This window comes from Bos indicus, chromosome 3, assembly GCF_029378745.1.
Source record: "Bos indicus isolate NIAB-ARS_2022 breed Sahiwal x Tharparkar chromosome 3, NIAB-ARS_B.indTharparkar_mat_pri_1.0, whole genome shotgun sequence".
In the NCBI taxonomy this organism is placed as follows: Eukaryota; Metazoa; Chordata; class Mammalia; order Artiodactyla; family Bovidae; genus Bos; species Bos indicus.
Genome location: NC_091762.1, coordinates 94,508,822 through 94,532,123, shown reverse-complemented (window position 1 = coordinate 94,532,123; position 23,302 = coordinate 94,508,822). Strand labels below are relative to the sequence as shown.

At 37.4% G+C, this 23,302-nt stretch overlaps 2 protein-coding genes across 4 annotated transcripts; both read left to right on the top strand.

Moving 5' to 3' along the window:
- Positions 1-535: 535 nt before the first annotated feature.
- BTF3L4 (basic transcription factor 3 like 4) lies at positions 536-22,519 on the top strand. Of its 3 annotated transcripts, none has more exons than XM_019957490.2 (6): positions 536-676; positions 3,875-3,941; positions 7,323-7,436; positions 20,440-20,641; positions 21,478-21,537; positions 22,065-22,519. In XM_019957490.2, exons 2-6 carry the CDS (start codon positions 3,888-3,890, stop codon positions 22,109-22,111), a joined length of 477 nt encoding a protein of 158 aa, XP_019813049.1. In that variant the 5' UTR covers positions 536-676; positions 3,875-3,887; the 3' UTR covers positions 22,112-22,519. The 3 variants fall into 3 exon arrangements, with proteins under 3 accessions (XP_019813049.1, XP_070642643.1, XP_019813050.1); XM_070786542.1 differs by lacking the exon at positions 3,875-3,941 and adding an exon at positions 20,280-20,346 and having other exon boundaries at positions 562-676; XM_019957491.2 differs by lacking the exon at positions 3,875-3,941 and having other exon boundaries at positions 568-676.
- On the top strand, positions 7,443-16,746 carry LOC109556303 (eukaryotic translation initiation factor 1A, Y-chromosomal-like). Its single transcript, XM_019957493.2, has one exon. It carries the CDS (start codon positions 16,195-16,197, stop codon positions 16,627-16,629), a length of 435 nt encoding a protein of 144 aa, XP_019813052.1. The 5' UTR covers positions 7,443-16,194; the 3' UTR covers positions 16,630-16,746.
- Positions 22,520-23,302: the final 783 nt, after the last annotated feature.

Below are 23,302 nucleotides of genomic sequence, written 5' to 3'. Positions count from 1 at the left end.
TTTTAACCTAAATTCTCCTCTCAGGGATGATGCAACCAACTGACGCAAGCTCCGAGAAAACCAAACTTGGAATCTCTCATTGCAAAACTGACCTAGCTCTTCAGGGCGCCAGGTCATAATTCACTGCAGGTACTTACAAGTGCAAAGCTTCTTCTTAAATCTACTTGTTTTTGTTGTTTTTAAACTGGGTTATTTCTCAGTTTTCCTCTCGGATGCATAGCAAACAGGTCAAAATTTCCCGTCTCTCCTCCAGAACGGAGGCTAATTGAGTCCCCACACTAGTTAAGCTTGGCAGTGCGTGTGCGTACTTAATGCCCAGTGAAAGACAACTAGAGCAAAAGGACAAACGAACAAAAATACACACCTCCCCTTTATCAGACTCCCTACAAATTGCAGGCACGGACACAATGGAACTCCAGGGGGACTGCAAGCTCCAGAATGCAACGCGGCCACTGCACCTGCCGCTTTTCTATTGGGAGGCGCAGAGCGGCTTGGCCTTTGTAGTTCGTACATGCGATCCCAGGATAGGCTGCTCTTGTGAGAGAGAGGCGGGGCAGGATGTGTCACGTGGGTCCCACTCCCGCCGCCGCGGCCGCCTTCGTCTTTCTCTGTCTCGACTGAGGCAGCCATCTTGCTGTTGCCGCGTGCTGGTGTTGGAGGACCCTCCCTGCTTCAGGTGAGACCCCCGGCGGTCCCGCCACTCCACGGCCATAGGCCGCTGCGCACGGTCTCCCCCCGCCCTCTTCTTCCGACACCCGCCAACCGCTTGGGCTGCCACTTCCGCCGTGGCGCGCTGAGTGGGGGCGGAAGCGACTGGCTTGGCCTGTCGGTTACCGGCGGCGCAGCTGGGGGTCTGCACCTGAGGGAAGGTCCCCAGCACCACCGCTTTCCGTGGGGGCGAGCGGGCCAGCGCTGTTGCCGCCCAGATCAAGTCCTAGGAGGCAGGTGGTCCCCCGCCTCTGTTTTGTTACTCCTCATTATTCACAACAATAACGCTGTGAGCTTTATACCACCTATCTGCGGTCACCTCATTCGATCCTCCAACTCGACAGCTAAGGAAAATGAGGCTAGCAAGCCCCGGCCCCAGGCTCTGGAGACCGTATTCCGTGGCATTGCTCTTCACCTTGTAATGGCAGGATTTGTTTACAGGGCTACCACCCTCTCTGAAACATTGCCTTGCCCATCATTTTAGCCCTATCACACTGCCTGGTGCATAGTAGGCTGTCAGGAAGTTGATGATTGAACGACAGGCAGTGTTAATACATCCAGTGAATGGCGGTTTCAACTTCCGTTCCCACGGTCTTTCACTGTAGCAGCTCTGTCCCTTGAGTGGTAACAATAGTTACCAGTTTTTGAATATCTGCTGTGAATATCCCTGTGCTTGATAACGTAATCTTTAGCTCTGAAAAAAAATACTGTGAAGTATGTGGTGTTACACTTTTTCTAATACGGAAGGAATACAAGTTCAGAGAAGTAAAATATGTTTCTGAAGCCTTAAGTAGTAGAACCTTGATCCTTCTGATTCCAAAGCCTGTGCCTCTCTTAGAGGCCACATAATAAAAAGTCAGGATTAAAGATTGAATTTATTTTATCTCTGTGTAAAAATGAGGTATGTGTAAGTGCCTACTATAATGCTTAAAACTTAGGCACTCAGTAAATGTTGGATATAACCTCATTATTTGCACTGTTTCTTCAATCCTTGAGGAAAAGACTAAAGATCCTAGGATCCTCAAGGAAGAACTCACTAATCATGGCCTTAAGAAGTTACTTCTCCCTTCTGGGCCTAGGAGGGCCCTTATTTCCAAATCTGTTAAATTGGAAGGGATGTGAGCTGTTTTGTGTATTTCTGATTTAAACCCTGCTGCTGCTTTCCAGTATTTGAGATGGCATCCTATACAGGACAGAAATAACAGGTACAATAAAAAGAAAGGTTGATTGAGGAACAGGGAGTTAAAGCAGGTTATCTTTGAGGTCTATTCCAGATTCTGAGCTTGATATCTCTTCTCTCATGAACTGAATCCAGTCCACTTTCTTACTTGAATTCCATGCACCCCAACCTGGTAGTAGACAAAGAACCACTTTTCTTCTTTCCCTTCCAATTTTGAACTTCCAGCCTCCCTAAAATGCTTTTTCTCTGAGGTACTCCTTGAGAACAAGTTTTTGATTATACTTATTACCTGGAATGGAATCTGTTCTTGTTCGCACATTGATTTAAAGAGTTAATTTTGTTCTGGCTTTGTTTCAAACAGATCAAGGCTCTATTTTGACTTTCATCTCTTCCATCTCTTCTCTTAGGGATTGTTATTTCAAAATGCAGAGAAGTCCCAAAAAGTTTATCTTGTATCTGGTTCTAATATTTTCACTTAGCCCCTTTTTTAATAAAAAATTCCTTAGGCTCTTTGTTAGTTCACTACACCTTCATGGCCGCATTACTTTGAGAACAGTGAATTTTGGTCCTTTTCTATAGAAACTGTAGAGATTGGGATTTACATCAGCAGATTTAAGTCAGTGTCAGATTTAAGTTGAGATTGCCACACACTTAAGCCTTTTGATTTTGTACTCTATTCACACTTAAACTCCTATAAAAGAATTTTTTTAGCTGCTTGAGCATTGTGATACAGTGCTAAGTAAAGATTGAAGAATTGTAAATTCTAAATGTTATTTAGGAACTGGACTTCGCCCTTAAAGCAGAGAGATACACAGGTTTGTTTCTTCAGTACAGTGTCAGAATACAGAAAGATTAGTATTTACATAATCTTTGATTCTTTCATCTCTAAAATGAAGAAAACAATATCTTTTTCATCTGGATGATGTTTATAAAGAGTTTAGAGAATCAACCAAAAAGTTTTGACAACAGCCTTACCCTTTATTCCCTCTGCTGTATCTCAATAGTGATCTGTTGATCTAAGAACAAGTAAAATAAGACTTTTAACATTGGCTTTTATTTGTTTATATAGTGTGGAATGTTATGACCCATTATAAACTGAAGAACTTTTTTTTCCTTAGTAGGAAAGGGCTGACCAGACTAGGTTTCTTGACTTTATAATGAACTTAGAGTTTTCAAAATCAAGATTAGCCTTTAAAAGTTTATTTTTAAGATTAGCCTTTAAAAGTTTATTTTTAAGATTCTCTTCCCTGCAAAATTTCGTATTAATGTAGCAGAGATAGGTTTTTGTCGAATTGTGCAAGGAGGCATTTTACCTTATGTGCAAGACTATCTTGACAGTTATGACATACTAAGTTAGTGCAAGGTTTTGAATGAACTCTGTGGAAAGTGCTGCAGAAGCACCGAATGTCTGAAATCTGGTTCTCTTTTCCTGTTATTAACATACCACCTAATCTTGAATATAGGATGCCATGACTACCTCATATCTTGACAGCTAGACTATTGAAATTTTTTCTTTGTCCAGATTTTTCTTTCTTTTGTCTTCTATCTATGATTTAAAAAAATAATACAGAATATTATTTGAGAGAAAAAAAAAGTTGTGCTAATTTGCTAATAGCTCTCTTCTGTTAAAATCTTTGGGGAAGAAACTGGTGTAACTACAGAGATTTTAGAATTGGTTAGGTTTTATTGAGTACCAGAGTACCGAATTACACTTTTAAGGAGGGATCTTCGAATAAGTAATTTTGAATCTCAATTCTATTTTCTGTTTGTATATATGGCTCCCTCTTGGTATTACTTAATTTTGGTTCTTTTGCTATTTGACTTATAAAGCTAGAAAAAGTTATTAATATTTTTAAAAAATATAGACAATATTATCATGGTGGTGGTGCATATTACAGGTTCAATGAACCAGAAGGTACTGTTGTATAAACAGTTGTTTTGGTAAATAAAACAGTGACTTTAACAAATTTATTTTTCCCCCCCTAGATTTACCAACAGCATGAATCAAGAAAAGTTAGCCAAACTTCAGGCTCAGGTCCGGATAGGGGGCAAGGTGAGTGTGGCATAAGAAAAATTGGTAGGAGAATGTGTTATTACCAGATAGTATTATTATTTTGGATTTGTGGTCATTGAAGATCTAAACTTTTTAAAATTAATCAAGATTAAACCACATTCCAATTTGAAAATAACATGTCTAGATCTAAAATAGGTAATTAGAAGATATCGCTCTGATGGGTGCAATTGAAATAGCCACCTTTGAGACCTTTTAACATTCTGGTGGTTAAATGATATGAACAAGTTATTCAATCTTGTTAAACTTCCATTTTTGCATCTGTAAAATAAAAATGATCCTACATAAGATGCTTCTAAATATTAGAGTAATATTTATAAAGCACCTCAAACAGTGTCTGGCACAGACTAGACACTTACTAAAAGACAGCTGTTATTATGTTAGACTCACCCTCAGATATTCCTGGATCTTGAGGTTACCTTATCTTGACTGGATACCCCTGCTGCTTCAGTTAGGTTTACATTGGGAGATGCAAAAGCTGATGGTACATTTGTTCGTTGCTAGGCTTTCCTCCCAAATTCCTACTTGATTTTCTATGTTGGTGAATGTGAACATGAGCATTCTTATTCCATGTGCTTTGAAACTTAAGGGAGAGTTAGTTCTGATCACTGAAAATCTTTGATTCCCTTTAGTTCCAACCCTGGGTTCAAGGAGAATATTCTACCTTTATCTCTGCTCAATACAATCTTTGTAAAAGGAAAAGCAAGAATAGTATTTACCTCAGACCTAGGGAGGGGATAGGTTGGATAGTATGGAGCAGCCCCACTGTGTCATTTACTTTGATAATGACTATAGTTCCTGGGGATAGGAACAGGAAAGGGGGAAGGGAAGAAACAACTAGTATTAATACTTTCTCCTTCTTTCCTAGTAATACAGTTATCTAACTCCAGACTCATAGTAACAAATTCATGTAACCAAAGTACTAGTCACATTGTAGCAGCAAGTAATGTAATATATCAGTGCAAAAGTTAGGAATATTCAAGAAACACAGAATATACCTGGAAGAGCTTGATACAGCACATCACTAATGTATATTTTAAGCCAGAAGGTTGGCACAGTCATTCAGCTAGTTTATTGAGCAACTGCTGTGTGCCAAGCACACAACAGATAAATAAGTCAAAGTTTCCTGCTCTTGACACAATTCAGCTTGGGAGGGAGATGCACTCACAATTACACTACAGAATAGTAAATATTAAAATGAAGTATAAGGTGCACCTGAGTCAAGGAAGTCATCACTGAGCAGAGATTTGAAGAATAAACAACAGGTATGAGATAGGGTGAAGGGGAAGATTGTCATTCTCACACATGCAAAGGCATATGGGATGCTAAGATGCTTAGTGGATAGCATGATGCTTAGTGGAATGGCTTGCTTTAATTTGTTACAACTAGAGTTTATAATGGATAAAGAATGGCAGCTAATGAAACAGGTAATTTAGAGTCAGATCATAGTTTTGTGTGTCATACCAAGGAGATGAGGATTTTATCCCATAGGCAAGGTCAACTACTAAAGAATTTTAAGAAAAAACAGTAACAGTGATTTTAAAAGATAGCTGCTGGCATTGTGGAAAATGAAAACAAGTTTGGCATAGAGGAGAAGCTACAGCTTGTAGTATGTGGGACACGAATTTAGGGGTTGTATATGACACAATGATGGATAGAATGTGGGAGACAGAGGTGAGAGAGAAGTCTAGGATGGCCTCCAAATTTCTGGTTTTAGAGCTATGAAAATTAGGAAGTATAGGAAGAATAGTTTGGTGGACTGATGAGCTTATAGACAAGTTGATTTTAAGGTACATAAGGATCATTTGAATTGTAACTAGCAAGCAGTTGAATCAGGAACACTTCACAAATTAATGGCCATCTATCTTAATAGTCTCTCTTAGTCCATCCTTTAACTAGATTTCATTACAGCCTCCGCTGCTACTCCTGGGGCTCTCTTCCACTTCCACCAGAGTTTCTAAGACTAAGCCTCCTGCCTACCCTTTATAAGGCTGATTTCCTGAGTAATACTACAGAAGCTAACCAGAGATTAAAATCTCCTTTCCTTTCTTTTTACTCCTGGCAAGTCTCAGAAAGATTTAGCTCTCAATATACGGGCTACTGTTGGTAGTGCTTCAGCTCTGCTTTAGGTTACATTTATTTAAATTGGCTCAGGAGTTTAATTCATTGTCTTAAATAGTTTTTCAATGGAAAAAATTATTTAGAGTTTCAAAATATCCATTTAGAAAGAAAGTTTTCCTATCTCAGTAAATAGTATAATTTTCATTTGCTCAGGTCAAAATTCTAAACATCATTCTAGATTCCTTTTTCCCCTCATATCCTATATTTAGTCCATCAGTAAATCCTTTTGGTTCTTCTGACCATCTTAGCTCTCGTTATCTCCACTCTCATCTCTCGTCAGAACTTCTACAGTAGCTTCCTGATTGATCTCATTATAGTTCATTTTCCACAGCAACCTCAGTCATCTTTTAGAATCATAAATCGGATCAAACCATTCTCATGCTTAAAACCTTCCAGTAGCTTCCTATTGCAGTTGATATAAAGTCTAGTTCCTGCTCATGGCACATTAGGTTACATGATCTGGCCCTTACCAATCTTTCTGATTTCATTTTCCTTTACCTTTCCCATTATTTATTCTAGTCATACTGGTCTGCTCTGTCTAGAAATGACAGGTTCACTCTTGTTTCATTTTTCTTGGATCACTCTTCACCTAAATCTTTTCATGAGTCTCAGCTCGTACGCCACCTCTTCAGAGGGACCTTCCCTGAGCATTCTAATAAAGTAGTGCTTTGCCCCCACCCAATATTCTTGTTGCTCTGTTATTTTTTTTTCTTAATACACTTATCCTGTTTGAAATAATCTAATCTGTTTATATATTGACTTTTCCTTCCCATTGTAATGTAAGAACTTGATCTTTTTCATTCCTAGGTTCTAGGATTCTAGAACACTCATATAATAGGCATTTACCTGTTACATTGTAATGTCCAAAGTTTCAGAATATCTTTAGAGGGTGGTAGATAGTATAAAAAACTTTCCTTATTTGTTGGAAATTTGAAGTAAAGCACACTTCAGGTTATTTTGAAGTTAAAAATTATTTTTTGTTAGAAAACTTTTGAAACAATGTGTTAAAATGACACAGGCTAGATATTGGAAAGAATAAGAAAAATTGGCTAGAAACTAACCTTCAAAAATCTGCGTTTGGCTGACAGTCACAACTCTGTGACTGAGAAGTCTAATTAACCATTACTATTAAGTCTGCAGTTTTTTCTGTGAGTTTTAGGAAGAATATTATGGAGAGGAAGACAAGTGATTACAGTTATCAAATGCATGGCATGCTAACACTTTTGTTTGGTTATCTTTCAGGGTACAGCTCGCAGAAAGAAGAAGGTGGTACATAGAACAGCTACAGCTGATGACAAAAAACTTCAGAGTTCTCTAAAAAAACTGGCTGTGAATAATATAGCTGGTATTGAAGAGGTATGATCACTTTGTAAATTGTTATGTGGATAAACAGAGCATTCACAAATGATTATCCAGACTTTCAAATGTAACATATCAGCTTAAATGAATCTGATACTCTTTTTTGAAGGACTGGAGCTATTGAATTTGCCTACTGTATAAAACTGGATTGTCAAAAAAATGATTTTATTAGGTGGTTAAGGAATTCATTATACTTTTCAGACTCAAAGTACTGGGTTGGCCAAAAAGTTCGTACAGGTTTTTCTGTACTATCTTACCGGAAAACTTGTACGAATTTTTTTGCCAACCCAATATGTGCATATATGACAAAATTATGGACCTACTCTTTAATTTTAATGTAAAATAAGATTTTTTTTTCTAATAATACAGAAATAAGGTAAACCAAAGATTTCTTCCAATAAGGTGGACTTTTTTCCCATAAGAGTACCTTTCTGCTCTTCACAGTCTCTCAAATTATTACTCAGAAAGCTCTCGCAGTAGCTTTACATGAATTGCATTTCTTATTAGACCACTTTCAAAAACTATTAATTTAATTTTAAAATTATTTTGATGATACTACTTTTCTCAGATCAGAAGCCAAAGATTGATTTATGCAAGAAAAATTATAATAACAATTTGTGATCTGTTACCATCTAGATCTACTTCTACCTGATGATTCCATTTCTGTTTAAATTTTCACTACTATCAGATTTGATTACATAATTACCAGGTGTAGTACTACCTCACAAGTTTTAGTAGATTATTAATGCACATGTGCTGTAAAACATAGATCAGAAACAATGTAGAGGTGAGGATCTCTATTAAAGAAATAGAAGAGTAACAAAGAAAAGGCAGTGAAATGGCAAAGTGCCACATATTCCTTCCACTGGGGATATAGGAACAAATAAATACTTTGTTTAAATATGCTTTGTACTTTCAAAATTAACTTACTGATAAAATAGTAGGGAAGGTAGGTCACATGTATCTTTTTTCCTTATAGCTAGATATGGCTGTGCATTCTTACTCTGATAAGTATTAAAACTTCATTTGCAAGTCTTGAAATTAAGTATTTAAAATGCTTTTTTCCCCCCTGAGCTATTAAAAGTTTTCATATATTTTCATTGACCTAAAATAATTTCCAGAGAGATCATTCTGTATCTGGGACATATTTGAGAAAAAGCAAATCTAAGCTTCTCTTTAAAAATTACAGCCTTATTAAAAAGAAGAATAAGTGGCAGTAATGGACATGAACTCTGATAATATTAACCCTAACCTACTAATAAGTGTTTAGGCAGTCTTAAATCTTTGCCTATCTTTCTACTCTCCCAACTCCAACCCCTCCTCACTCAACCTCAACCCTATTGACACTTTGAACCAAATAATTCTTTATTGTGAAAACTGTCCTGTGCATTCTAGGATATTTGGCAGTATTCTTGGAGTCTCCCCACTAGATCTTCAATTAAGACAGCCAAAAATGTCTCCAGACGTTGATGCAGGTCCTTTAGGGGCAAATCACCCTTTGTTGAAAACACTTCTTTAGAGAGAGGAAAAGATTTTATTTACCTCCTTGAAGTATAGATTTTATCTCCAAGGGCATGCTTTTCTGAATGTTTGATTTTGTTCAGATTTGGAAAACTCTGTGGCCCTTATAATTAATAAAACTTTTAGTGTTTTATAGTGAAATAACAAACCAATCGGTTAGTAGTCTTTGATCTCTTCAGCATATAATCAAACCTAATTATAATGCTGTGCTGAGGTCATAGTACTTTTGTAGTTCAAATTGTCATATTGAATATTTAATGGTAGTGAATATCTGCTGTATACCAAGCATTTTGCTAGGCAGTGATGCATAAGATATTATTCATAGTCTCTGTTCTTTAGAGCCTAACATCTAGTAGGGAAACTAGTCAGCTAGCCAGATAAACAAAATATGTATTATGCATTTTAGCTCCGTGGTATCTCTTTGAATTAGTTATTGTTGGTTACAGATAAGAAAGTTGAGACTTAAGAGAGTCAGGTACCTGCTCAAGATCACATAGCTGGGAAGTGTTGAATTCCAGATTTGAGCTAAGTATGTCAAAACCAGACTTCATTTTATTCATTGATTCATCTTGCTTTGGTCTTCTTAGTTACACTTAGGCCCACTCTTGACCTTTTCCTCTCCTCCTGCCCCTCCTTCCTCTCCATTCTTTCAAAGTCCCACCAAAGAAAGGGACTCTACCTGCCTTATCCTGTATTATTGAGTACCTGCCATGCAGAATTCATTACTTACACCATCATGGATAAATGAAATTGCCAAAAGTATTTCTAAGGACATTGCTTTTTCTCCTTTTCAGGTATTAATGTAGGTGTTATTTTGTCCTATAAGTCTTCCTGGTAGCACACGTTTACGTATATGCAAAGACAGGTTAGATGTCTTTCCTATGTACCTCCATAATGCCCTGTATTTAAATTTATTACAGCATATATAAAACTATATTGTAAATTCATTTTTGTTGGTGTTGCCAATGCAATTCTGTTTGGGGAGTCATAGCTCCAAAATGTTGCACAGAAAATTAATGGTACATATAGGCATATACTGATGCAATGGACATGAACTTGGGCAAACTTAGGGAGATAGTGAGGTTCAGGGAGGCCTGGTGTGCTGTAGTCCATGGGGTCACAAAGAGTCAGACACAACTGGATGACTGAACAACAATAGCAACAGTAGACATGTACACACTCTTGTGGCACCCCTACCTCCATATGGGTACGTAAGTGACGTCTTCCAGTCCTCACAGACTAGTTATACAGAGAAAATACACATAAAGAAAATTAACAACATGAAGTAACAGCTATAAAATTTCCGAATGTTTGAGCCTAAAATGGGAAGTTTTACTTTTTTCCTTCTTTCCCTCTTTCTAAAATTGATTTTTTGAGAACCAAGATATTTGTACTTTATATAACACTTTGCAGATATAAAATAATTTTATTTAGGCATATCTAGTATACTGTATATAATCTGGTTTGCCTCAAACATTACATATGTGTTACTATAATTAAACAATTTTTTTCTTCAAGAAAATGATGAGACACACTTTAAAAACAGCTTCTTGGAAGAAAAAAGAAACTACTACCTTAAATGTATACATGAAAACATGCAGTTTTCAGAAACATTAAAATAGGAAAAAATATATATGTCTTAGAATAAACACATTAATTACAGTTTGGGCTGTTTTGAACTTTTTCAAAGTGCTAAACTCTAGAATGTACTATCTTTTGGGATTTTGGCAGTTTAAGGAAAGTAGAAAAAAAAACTTTTGAAAAGAGCAGATAGGAATGGTAAGAGAAGATAGCAATGGTAGCACTGTAAAACAAAAATGACATTACTATGTTTTCTATACTTTGACCTTCAAAACATCAAACCAGTAGAAAGTACTCAGTTTGGTGGCTTGGGCACAGAGAGATCAGTGGTGGGTTTCAAAAACTCATTGCACTTTTGCCTAGTAAAATTCTGATCTTACTTTCTAGGCCTTTGGTATTGGTGATTATTTTTTCCTCTCCTAAGGGCACCCCACTCCAGTACTCTTGCCTGGAAAATCCCATGGATGGAGGAGCCTGGAAGGCTGCAGTCCATAGGGTTGCTGAGGGTCCGACACGACTGAGCGACTTCACTTTCACTTTTCACTTTCATGCATTGGAGAAGGAAATGGCAACCCACTCCAGTGTTCTTGCCTGGAGAATCCCAGGGACGGGGGAGCCTGGTGGGCTGCCGTCTATGGAGTCGCACAGAGTCGGACACGACTGAAGTGACTTAGCATAGCAATGCTTAATTTATGTCCTCTTCGGATATGTAAAAGCTAAAGGACTGTTTGAATTAAGAGGGACTTCTCTGATCTTTTATGTATTAATTAGTAGTTGATTTGAGGTAATAAGTTTAATTGTATGTAGATTTCTTTTACCTGTCACCAAAGGAGAAGGCAGTGGCACCCCACTCCAGTACTCTTGCATGGAAAATCCCATGGACGGAGGAGCCTGGTGGGCTACAGTCCGTGGGGTCGATAAGAGTCAGGACACGACTGAGTGACTTCACTTTCACTTTTCACTTTCACGCATTGGAGAAGGAAATGGCAACCCACTCCAGTGTTCTTGCCTGGAGAATCTCAGGGATGGGGAGCCTGGTGGGCTGCTGTCTGTGGGGTCACACAGAGTCGGATACAACGGAAGTGACTTAGCAGCAGCAGCAGCAGCAGCAAAGACAGAAATCCAGAGCTGTCAGAAAGGGGCAGGGGAGTGCCAGAGACTGTTTCATACAAAGAAGCCAAGTAACTGACCAGGTTTTAGGAAGGAATGCCTTGTAAACTCTGAGAGTATAATCCAGAACTCAATTCCTGAAAAATTCTTATGTTCTATGACAGTTGAAGATACTTAGATGTGCTTCTTATTTGGTAATCTGATTGAATATAGTGACGGTGTTGTCACCCTGATGATAACATGAATCTATCAAAAGTAGAATCTGTTTCTTTTCTCAGAGACAGTTGATTTTATCAGATGTATTTGGTAAGAAATGTCACCAAAAGTCTGTTTCTCTGGTTCAGATGGTTCAGATGGAATTTTACTGTTATCTTCAGAGTACAGCTTCTACCTTAACTAAGGTATATTCTGTCTCTATGAAACCTTCCCTTCTTTCCAGGCATAATAATCAACACTTTGTCTGTCCTTCCACTCGCCTTAACTTAAATTGCTGTGCCTGAATATGTTTATTATTACAACCTCATATTATAGGGTATGATTACTTACTTATTAACCAAGTAGTCTGTTTGCCGTAGTCTCTTGATTACAAGACTCTTGACAGCAGGAACTGTGTTTATTCATCATTTATAGTGTACAGCATGCTGACTCCCATGGACATCCCAGGTTGTTTGGGGCCTGTTAAATGTAAGAGATACTGATTATTTTAGGTGAAATTGTTTAGCAAGAAGTTAGTCATAGAGAGCTGGAGCTCAGGAGAAAGCTTAGGACTGGGAATTTAAATTTTGTAATTGTACACAAAAGTTTTACTGTTAATATTTTCCTTTTCTTGAACCACTTGTACAGAAAAAGGACTTAAAGTTCCTAAAGTTACTGGTTGACCCTTACTGTGGTTCCTTCTTCCTTCACCCTAGAGCGTCAGGTGCCAATGGGTGTACAGCTCTGAATGCAGGAGAATTAAAGGAAAGCACTCTGTCCTGGTCACCTTTTTATTACATGGCAGTCTTAATTTCTTCGGATGTCCTGCCTTTTTTTTTGGCCATGCTGCCAGCATGTGGGATCTTACTTCACTAAGCAGGGATCGAACCCATGCCCCCTCAGTGGAGCATGGAGTCTTAACAATGAGACTACAAGGGAAGTCCCAAATACCCTGCTTTTTTGGTTTTATGTTTTTCCACATTTTTATGTGAAAATAAACATAGCATAAAATCTGCCATTTTAACCTTTTTCCGTTCACTATGTGTGAATCCTTTTTTAATCATTAAATTAAAAAAAAATTTTTTTAACTATTTAAAAATTTTTAACCATTTAAAAAAATTGAATTATAGTAATTTACAATGTTGTCTTAGTTTCAAGTGTACACCAAAGTGATTCAGTCATTTATATATAATGGCTGAATTACTTCACTTAATTTGATCATTTCTAGGTCTATCCATATTGCTGCAAATGGCATTATTTCATCCTGTTTATGGCTGAGTAATATTCCATTGTGTGTATCTTCCACATCTTCTTTCTCTGTTCATCTGTTGATGGACATTTAGGTTGTTTCCATGTCTTGACTGTGGTAAATTGTGTTCCTTTGAACGTTGGGATACATGTATCTTTTCAAATTAGAGTTTTGTCCAGATATATGTCCAGGAATGGGATTACTAGATCATATGGTAACTCTGTTTTTAGTTTTTTGAGAAAGCTCTGTATTGTTCTCCATAGGGGATGCACCAATTTACACTCCAATGTAATAGGGTTCCCTTTATCTCCACAGCCTCTCCAGCATTTATTATTTGTAGGCTTTTTAATGATGACTTATGAGGTGGTACCTCATTGTAGTTTTAACTTGCACTCTAATTATTTAGCAGTATTGAGCATCTTTCCATGTGCCTACTGGCCATCTGTATAATATCTTCTTTGAAGAAATGTCTGTTTAGGTCTTCTGTCCATTTGTTGATTAGATTATTTGGGTTTTGTTTTGTTTTTGATATTGAGGTTTTTACTTTGGAAACTGATTCCTTGTTGGTAATATCATTTGCAAATATTTTCTCCCATTGAGTAGGTTGCCTTTTCATTTTGTTTATGGTTTCCTTTGTTGTGCAAAAGTTTTTGAGTTTAATTAGGTCTCATTTGTTTATTTTTGTTTTTATTTCCATTACTGTAGGAGACAGATCCAAACAAATAATGCTGCAATTACATTGAAGAGTGTCCTACTTGTGTTTTCCTCTAGGAGTTATATAGTATAAGTCTTACATTTAGATCTTTAATCCATTTTGAGTTTATTTTTGTATATGGTGTTCTTTTACATGTAGCTGTCCAGTTTTCCCAGTACCACTTACTGAAGAAACTGTCTTTTTTCCCATTGTATATTTTTGCCTTCTTTGTCATGGGTTAATTAACCATAAGTGCATGGGTTTATTTCTGAATTTCCTATTCTCTTCCATTGATCTATGTGTCTGTTTTCTTGCCAATATCATGCTATTTTTTTGTTTGTTTGTTTTTTAAATGGCTGCACTGGGTTTTCGCTCCTATGTGTAGGCTTTCTCTAGCTGCAGTGAGCAGGGACTGCTCTCTAGTTGCGGTGTGCTGGCTTCTCATTGTGGTGGCTTCTCTTGTTGTGGAGCAAGGGCTCTAGGTGCACAGACTTCAGTAGCTGTGGTGCATGGCCTCAGTCATTGCAGCTCATGGGCTCCAGAGTATGGGCTCAGTAGTTGTGGTACACGGGTTTAGTTGCCCTGTGTCATGTAGGATCTTCCTGGACCAGGGATCAAACTGGTATCCCTTGCATTGTGAGGCAGATTCTTAACCACTGGACCACCAGGGAAAACCCAGTATCAACTGTTTTGATTACTGTAGCTTTGTAATGTAGTCTGAAGTCAAGGAGCTTGATTCCTCCAGCTCCATTCTTCTTTCTCAAGATTGTTTTGGCTATTCAGGATCTTTTGTATTTCCATACAAATTATAAAATTTTTTGTTCCAGCTCCATGAAAAATACCATTGGTAATTTGATAGGGATTGTATTGAATCTATAGATTGCCTTGGGTGATGTGGTCATTTTGACAATTATGGCTCTCCCAATCCAAGAATATGATATCTTCCCATCTGTTTGTGTCATCTTCAATCTTTTTCATTAGCATCATAATAATTTTTAGAGTATAGATCTTTTGCCTCCCTAGGGAGGTTTATTCCTAGGTATTTTATTCTTTTTGATGTGTTAGTAAATGGGATTGTTTCCTTAATTTCTCTTTCTGATATTTCATATTAGTGTATAGAAATGCAACAGATTTCTATACATTAATTTTGTATCCTGCAACTTTACCAAATTCATTGATGAGCTCTAGTAATTTTTCAGTGACATCTTTAGGATTTTCTCTGAATACTACTGTCATGTCATCAGCAAACAGTGACAGTTTTATGACTTTTTTTCAATTTTGGATTCCTTTTTTTTTTTTCTTTTTCTTCTCTGATTGCTGTGGTTGGGACCTCCAAAACTATGTTGAATAAAAATGGTGAGAGTGAGTATCCCTGTCTTGTTCCTGATTTTACAGGAAATGGTTTCAGCTTTTCACCATTGACTATGATGTTAACTGTGGTTTTATCATATGTGACCTTTTTTATGTTGCAGTAAGTCACCTATATGCCCACATTCTGGAGAGTTTTCAATGTAAATGGATGTTGAATTTTATCAGGAGCTTTTTCAGCATCTATTGAGATGTCGTATGCAAGCTGAAACTCCAGTACTTTGGCCACCTCATGCGAAGAGTTGACTCATTGGAAAAGGCCCTGATGCTGGGAGGAATTGGGGACAGGAGGAGAAGGGGACGACAGAGGATGAGATGGCTGGATGGCATCACCGACTCGATGGACGTGAGTCTGAGTGAACTCCGGGAGTTGGTGATGGACAGGGAGGCCTGGCGTGCTGCGATTCATGGGATCGCAAAGAGTCGGATACGACTGAGCGACTGATCTGATCTGATCTGCCATAGAAAAAGTCTTTAATAGAATTTCTTAGCTGTACTAACAGATGAAGGTGCTCTCTCTGAAGTCAGTCAGTAAATAATGGAAGAGATGACTTCATTCAGCAAATTTGAGTGACTGTTATGTGCTGACATCATGAGAAACGCTGGGCTTGGAGGAAGCACAAGCTGGAATCAAGATTGCCGGGAGAAATATCAATAACCTCAGATATGCAGATGACACTACCCTTATGGCAGAAAGTGAAGAGGAACTAAGAAGCCTCTTGATGAAAGTGAAAGAGAAGAGTGGAAAAGTTGGCTTAAAGCTCAACATTCAGAAAACTAAGATCAGCGGAGGGGGTGTGGCCTGCTGACGTTGGGAGGTGGGGATAACGGACGCAAGCAGGCGCATCGCCATTTGCTGCGGCCAAGCATCGGTGAAGGCAGATATCGGAAGATGTCCGTCGCTAGACTCCGGCAGACGCGACCCAGTCTCTCGCAGTCAGTTCGTGTCACCCTATCTCACACGTCTCCCTTCCGGAGACCTTCCCCGCCACCACCCGGAGAGAAGTCGGAGACGCCCCAAGTGCGTCGTCACCGCCATGCCTAAGAATAAAGGTAAAGGAGGTAAAAACAGACGCAGAGGCAAGAATGAGAATGAACCTGAAAAGAGGGCGCTAGTGTTCAAAGAAGATGAGCAAGAGTATGCCCAAGTAATCAAAATGTTGGGAAACGGACGATTGGAAGCTGTGTGTTTCGATGGTGTTAAGAGATTGTACCACATCAGAGGGAAACTGAGAAAGAAGGTCTGGATAAATACCTCAGACATTATATTGGTTGGTCTTCGGGACTACCAGGATAATAATAAAGCTGATGTAATCTTAAAATACAATGCAGATAAGGCTAGAAGTCTGAAGGCATATGGCAAGCTTCCAGAAAATGCTAAAATCAATGAAACTGATACATTTGGCTCTGGAGATGATGAAATCCAGTTTGATGACATTGGAGATGATGATGGAGACATTGATGATATCTAAAGTGAACTCAGCCTTGCACATTGCAGTTTTCTTTGAAGATTGTTCAACAGTTTGGATGTTAACTGTGACTCATTAAAATAAAAGTTTCATTAACAGCAAAAAAAAAAAAAAACAAAACTAAGATCATGGAATCCGGTCCCATCACTTCATGGCAAATAGAGGGGGAAACAGTGGCTGATTTTATTTTTTCTGGGCTCCAAAATCACTGCAGATGGTGATTGCAGCCATGAAATTAAAAGACGCTTACTCCTTGGAAGGAAAGTTATGATCAACCTAGACAGCATAGTAAAAAGCAGAGACATTACTTTGCCAACAAAGGTCTGTTTAGTCAAGGCTATGGTTTTTCCTGTAGTCATGTATGGATGTGAAAGTTGGACTATAAAGAAAGATGAGCGCTGAAGAATTGATGCTTTTGAACTGTGGTGTTGGAGACTTTTGAGAGTCCCTTGGACTGCAAGGAGATCCAACCAGTCCATCCTAAAGGAGATCAGTCCTGGGTGTTCATTGGAAGGACTGATGCTGAAGCTGAAACTCCAATTCTTTGGCCACCTGATGCGAAGAGCTGACTCATTGGAAAAGACCCTGATGCTGGGAAAGATTGAGGGCAGGATGAGAAGGGGACAACAGAGGATGAGATGGTCGGATGGCATCACCGACTCAATGGACATGGGTTTGGGTGGACTCCAGGAGTTGGTGATGTGACAGGGAGGCCTGGTGTGCTGTGGTTCATGGGGTCGCAAAGAGTCAGACGCGACTGAACTGAAGTATGTGCTGACACTTGAGGTAATGTTGTGTCTCATAATTTTGTATAGTATCAGTTTTCATGAAATCGGAAGATGCGTAAACCACCTTAAGTTTTCACAGAGAAAGAAGCATCTGACCTGTGTCTTGGATAAATGGGAACTTGCAATGTGGAGAAGCAGGAAAAGGTTCTTCTTAACAATGAAAATAGCGTATGTAAATAAACTATGCATGGAAGGACGTAGTAGTTGTTTCTGGTAACTTCAAAACATGTCAGTATTATTAGAGTGAAAAATAAGAGCAAGGGCATCTGGAGTTCTGAACTGGGGTCAAAAAAAAAAGCCTCTTCCTCTATAATTCAAGTAGCATTCTTTACCTCAGCTACCTTTTAAGTGGAAAAAGCACTGTGACATAAAGGGGATACTTGATTGATTGAAAAAGGGACCTGAGAGCTGGTACGGTAGGTAGTTTAACAGTCTTTATTTGTCTGCTCCTTCTCCTTATACTGTATATAGATTGTATGACTTAACATAGACCAAACATCAGTAAAGTCACTGGAGAAAGTGAAGTCTTCACATGAAATGCATATAGTTTGCTTTGTCAGTTCAACAAATTCCTTATCCTTCCTTTTGCCTCTTAAAAGAGTTGGGAAGTGTCCTGTTCATGTTGCTCGCTCAATAATTAATCCTTTGATAGTTCTAATAACCTGTATCTAGGAGCCATATATAACCATGTTATTTGCTCAGTAGAGGGGAAGGAATGTTAGACTGAAATAAAAGATTCTGGCCTTTGTAACCTCTAGTATTTCATTCTCTCAACTCTAAAATTAAACTCTCCACCTGTCTCTGGACCTTTCTATTCATGAAGTTACATCTTTACACAACCTCATTTAAAACAACCATTAATGTCTGTTTCACAATCTGACATGGAATAGATATGACATATATTATTCATATATCTGCTGTTACTTAACCTGTACTCTGAGATAGATAATTCTCTGACAAGCTTTTATGGTGCCACACAATTGAATTTTTATAGACAAATAGGTGTTTAAGAATATGAGTGACATCATAGGAAAGAAGCTAAATAAAGTTGGGAAGCCTAAGTTTAATTAAGTTCTGAGTTTGCACATAATCAGTTATTTGTCCTGGGTATATTGCTTACTGAACAACAATATTGCTTAACCAAGAACTCTTTATCATTAGTATTTGTTTCTTTAACAAGAGATTTGAACTAGAAGACCTCTAAGTTCAACAAATATATGGCCTGACTTTTTTTGAGCAATACTGATTTTAAATTTCTTGTGACTGTAATGTTTGTAAATAAAAAATATCTAATATTCCAATGTTGGGATACTTTTCACCCCTGGTAGTGTTATAGAAGTCATTTATTAAGTTAAGTGATGGGTCTTGATTTGGAAAAATGTAGTCCTACCATATCTTTATTCTTTTCCCATACTAAAATTATGTGATTCTGGAACAGATCCAGAAAAACATCACATTTCATATCTACTATGCCACTGCTACCTTCTCATGCCATTCCTCTCTCATACTTTAAGCTACTTTTGCATTGAACTTTTCTACCTACACAATAATTATCTTCAGAAGTACATAGCATATTTTTTTCTAAAGTTAACATAAATTATTTTTAACTCATGATTTTTGTTCAGTTGGATTGAATGCTTACTCTGTATAGTATTTGTGGGATTTAGTTACGATTTTCTAGGGGACTTGCCTTTATTTTCTCTGTGTTCCAGGTCTTGCCTGAAATTTAGAAGCCCCTTTCTTCCCCTTCCTTTCTGGTGCTGTGTGTCAGTGGTGGTGATCACCTCTGAGGAAGAAAAGCCCACTTCCACTGACCATGGAGAACACTCAGCATCTCTGCTTGATTCTGACAAGGGCAGTTTTTGGATGGACCATGAAATGCTTCTAAAGTAGCCAAGAATTAACTCTCCTAACCTTTTTATATAATAAGCATGTTACCACCAAGGTAACTTACCCAGTGAAGTCAACTGCATAGTGTAATCACATTATTTACACATTTAACTTATATGCAAATATAATACATACAGCTCTACTAAAACACAGCAAGAGTGAGAGAGAAAAATAATATTTTACATAGTGCACACACATTCAACCTTCCTTTTCAGTGAGTCCCAGGCAATGGATGAGATTAAATCTGAAGCAGTTCATATTGAGGAAAGCTATGATTTTAAGGGTTTCCTAGTAACTGATAAATGTTCAGATGGCTAGACAACTGAGTGGGAGAGCTTCTTGTCATTTACAAGGGTTATTGAAGGTTGTTGAGAAGCTCCACCTAAAAGGATTAGAGGAACTGACAAAATCTCCTATGAAGAATGACATGAGGAAAACAAGTTGAAACTTTTGTAAATTTACTAGATATTCAAAAGAGTGAAACCCTGATTGATTAAATTTCTGAGTGTTCTTTATGGGTTTTCAGTGGTTATTTTTACCATACACTATTACCTCCTTACCACCTGTTCGAACCATAAGTAAGATGCTAACTATTGTACAGATACAGTAGTATCTGTATGGATTTAGTTTGATAGTGTAAATTGAGTAATGGGTAATTTCATTAAGAAGCCAATTCTTGGCTGATAACTCCCTTTTTTAAAAAATGTGGGCATGATCTTCCTTCTCATAGTAGAAATCTTTAAATTTAAAATCTAGATTCTAGGGAATTCCCTGGCAGTCCAGCAGCTAGGACATGGGATTTTCACTGTTTTGGACCCAGGTCCATTCCCTAGTCAGGGAACTAAGATCTTGTAAGCCATGTGGCACGGCCAATAATAATAACAAAATAATAGAATCTAGATTCTATAATAAAGTGATTATTTCTTTACCATCCTAGTAATTTGTGCCATAAACACCATTTTACTTTGTTGCTAGGGTGTTTTTCCGCCCAAATTCACTGCATAGATAATTATTACATCAGGATTGCAAAACTACCTACCAGGTAAAAAACAAGAATTGTTTTTAATTGTTTTTTAAACATATTTTTTGAGTTGTACCAAATATGTGAAATATATTTTTTTCTGTGATCATACAGGTGAACATGATTAAAGATGATGGGACAGTTATTCATTTCAACAATCCTAAAGTCCAAGCTTCCCTTTCTGCCAACACCTTTGCAATTACCGGCCATGCAGAAGCCAAACCAATCACAGAAATGCTTCCTGGAATATTAAGTCAGCTTGGTGCTGACAGCTTAACAAGTCTTAGGAAGTTAGCTGAACAGTTCCCTCGGCAAGGTGAGTATTTCAGGTTAATGCCTCTTTCCCTTTTCATCTTAATTAAAGAACCTAATGATTTAAAGGTATCTATTTCATGCTAGAAGGATTTGCCTGTTCGTAAATTTTACTTTTATAACGTTACTTGTATGCTTCATAAATTTTTGAGTTTGTCCCTTCAGTGATTAATGCAGTGCAGTCTATAGACTATTCAGATACATTTGGTGGTAATATAGAGATTTGGGAGGTAATTACCTAAAAGGAAATTTTATAAATAGTTGATTTGGTATTTACTTCTGACTAATAACAAGAAGACAGTGATATCACAGAACTATATTTTCATTTAATATTGTTGATGATACTACAAATGAAGCAACTGTAAGTTCTGAATGTCCAAGATAGTCCTGGTTTCAAATTTGTCTTGTCATTCCTGAAAATCAGAGCCTTTTATTTCAGTGTTCATTCTGCAAAGCTCGATACTTTTATACCAAATGAGATAGAAAAAAATCTTGAATGTTGATTTTTGTATTTGAAGAATATGGAATTTGGAGAATAAATTTAACTATAATGTCTTTATTTAAACTCACGTAAATTATTCCATTTTGCATGTTGTACCTTCACTACACATTGAGATTGCCAAGTATATTTAGTGTATATCTAAAGAAGTTAAACTTCTATTAATTTTTGTATTAAATAGAAAATATGGGATTAGATTAGACAATATTTAGCTTCTCCTGAACAGCTATGTAAGATTTGTTTCTATAAACTATGTAGATAGGCAAAAAAAAATAAACACTGTAAGTGTTCCATAAAGGTCTTTGTTCTTAGTGACTAATTTTAAAGTAAACTTTTTGTAGTGCTGGATAGCAAAACCCCAAAACCAGAAGACATTGATGAGGAGGAGGATGATGTTCCAGGTAAGCAACCTTTCTTTAGTTTTAAGACTTTTTGCATCCTGTTTATCTCATTTAATTCATTGTGATGATTTTTCAGTTTTTTGTTGATGGTGAGCTTGTGAATTTAAATGGATTCATAATGATGCACATACAGTCTAATGAAAAAACCCTCCCATTTAGAATGTGGAATCAGAAATTGTCACACAGAGCTCTACTGCATTTACTGAGTTAGAATATGCCTTTATTAAATTGGAATCATTGTGATTATAAATTTACGTTATAGCATTTCTATAGGAATTATGATTGACATACGAAAATGCTATTCACCTTAGTAGTTTGCTTAGGCAAAAAAGGACTAACATTTCCTTAAGGTTTCTATTTTAAGCAGAAATTGAAGCATTATTAGTGAAATGCCCCCAATTTGTTTCTGCCTCTTGTCCTATGTCTTTTCAGGCTAATTTTGGTAGCAGTATTTGTTGAGCCAGAAGATAGGGATTGCATTTACTTTCTTTTTTGTAAATTTAACTCATTAACTTTTTTTTTTTCAGATCTCGTAGAAAATTTTGATGAGGCATCAAAGAATGAAGCTAACTAAGATCTTTTCTGATTTTTGGAAGCTGGCATGGACTAGATTTAACAAATCAGCTATGTGGTTCCAAAGTTTTACAGACACGGAGAACATCAACTGTTACTAGTTCAGTAATATAAATATTTTGTATATTGATAATGCTGTTTGTTCAGCATTTTTTGGTCATTAATTTTGCATTTTGCACTTCCTCCCAGGATCTATTCTTTTGGACAAAATACGAAGTGTTGGTGCAGTTTGAGGGTCTTTTGGGTTTTAATTCTTGGTTTTTTTTGTTCTTTGTTGGGGTATTTTAGGTGTGTGTATGTGTGTGTGTGTGTGTGTGGGTATGTATGTATACAGTGGAGAGCAAATTGGAAACCAGTTTTATTTATCCTCCTCCTTACCCCAGTAGAAATAAAGCAAATCTTTACATTTGTTACTTTTTATTTTTTCTAATGATGCACAGAATTAATAAAAAGTGAGGGTCTTGGATTTCGAATCTGAGGAGATTTTTACCTTTGGAGGTTTTGGTTTTAATTTGCTTGGTTAACATATTTCTCATATTTTCCTGGGCTTAAAATGTCTTGAGATATTTTGCCACCAGCTACAGGCTGGCATGATGGGTAGCATATCTTTGGTGCAGTTGCCTTAGATTCACTTACCTAGTTAGACCCAGAAGAATTTCTTCTACTAGCTTTCCTGAATGCCTTGTTTCCTCTCCTCTCGGTCTCCAAATGGCCTGGTCAGCCTATAGCAGTGCTCTTCCTCATCTTCCATCTAGCTTGAGAAGGATGTTCTCCGTATAGAGTTAAGTGAGTGCCTAATCCCTCTTTTTGTAAGATGGTTTCTTCATCTTTGAGGAACAACAGCTCCATCTTCAACTTTTTAATTTTTTGATTTTACAGTTTGGTAGATTTCAAACTGGAATACCTAGCATGTGCTTGCTAAATAATTTTATGCCAGCCTTATCCTGTGTTCTAGCTGTTCTTAATAGCAGGTGCAAAAATGCCTCTTTTTCAGCAAGGTTGAAGTTGGGAATGTCCTTTCAAATCAGAAAAAATAGGCCATAGACTCATTCCCCAGCACAGATGAACATTCTGTGAAATGGTACTGGCCCCAGGAGGACTTCAACCGTTCCTCTACTCTTGGCCTTGAACCTACCTCTGGATTGGATCTTACTATTGTAGCTGCTCACAGCATCCTCCTGCATGCTTAGGT

Excerpts from the sequence above, each read along its gene's own strand:
- BTF3L4 (XM_019957490.2), top strand. The coding sequence starts at position 3,888 with ATGAATCAAGAAAAGTTAGCCAAACTTCAGGCTCAGGTCCGGATAGGG. Across the intron at positions 3,942-7,322 it reads AGGTCCGGATAGGGGGCAAG|GGTACAGCTCGCAGAAAGAA; the intron begins GTGAGTGTGGCA and ends GTTATCTTTCAG. Across the intron at positions 7,437-20,439 it reads ATATAGCTGGTATTGAAGAG|GTGAACATGATTAAAGATGA; the intron begins GTATGATCACTT and ends GTGATCATACAG.
- LOC109556303 (XM_019957493.2), top strand. The coding sequence starts at position 16,195 with ATGCCTAAGAATAAAGGTAAAGGAGGTAAAAACAGACGCAGAGGCAAG.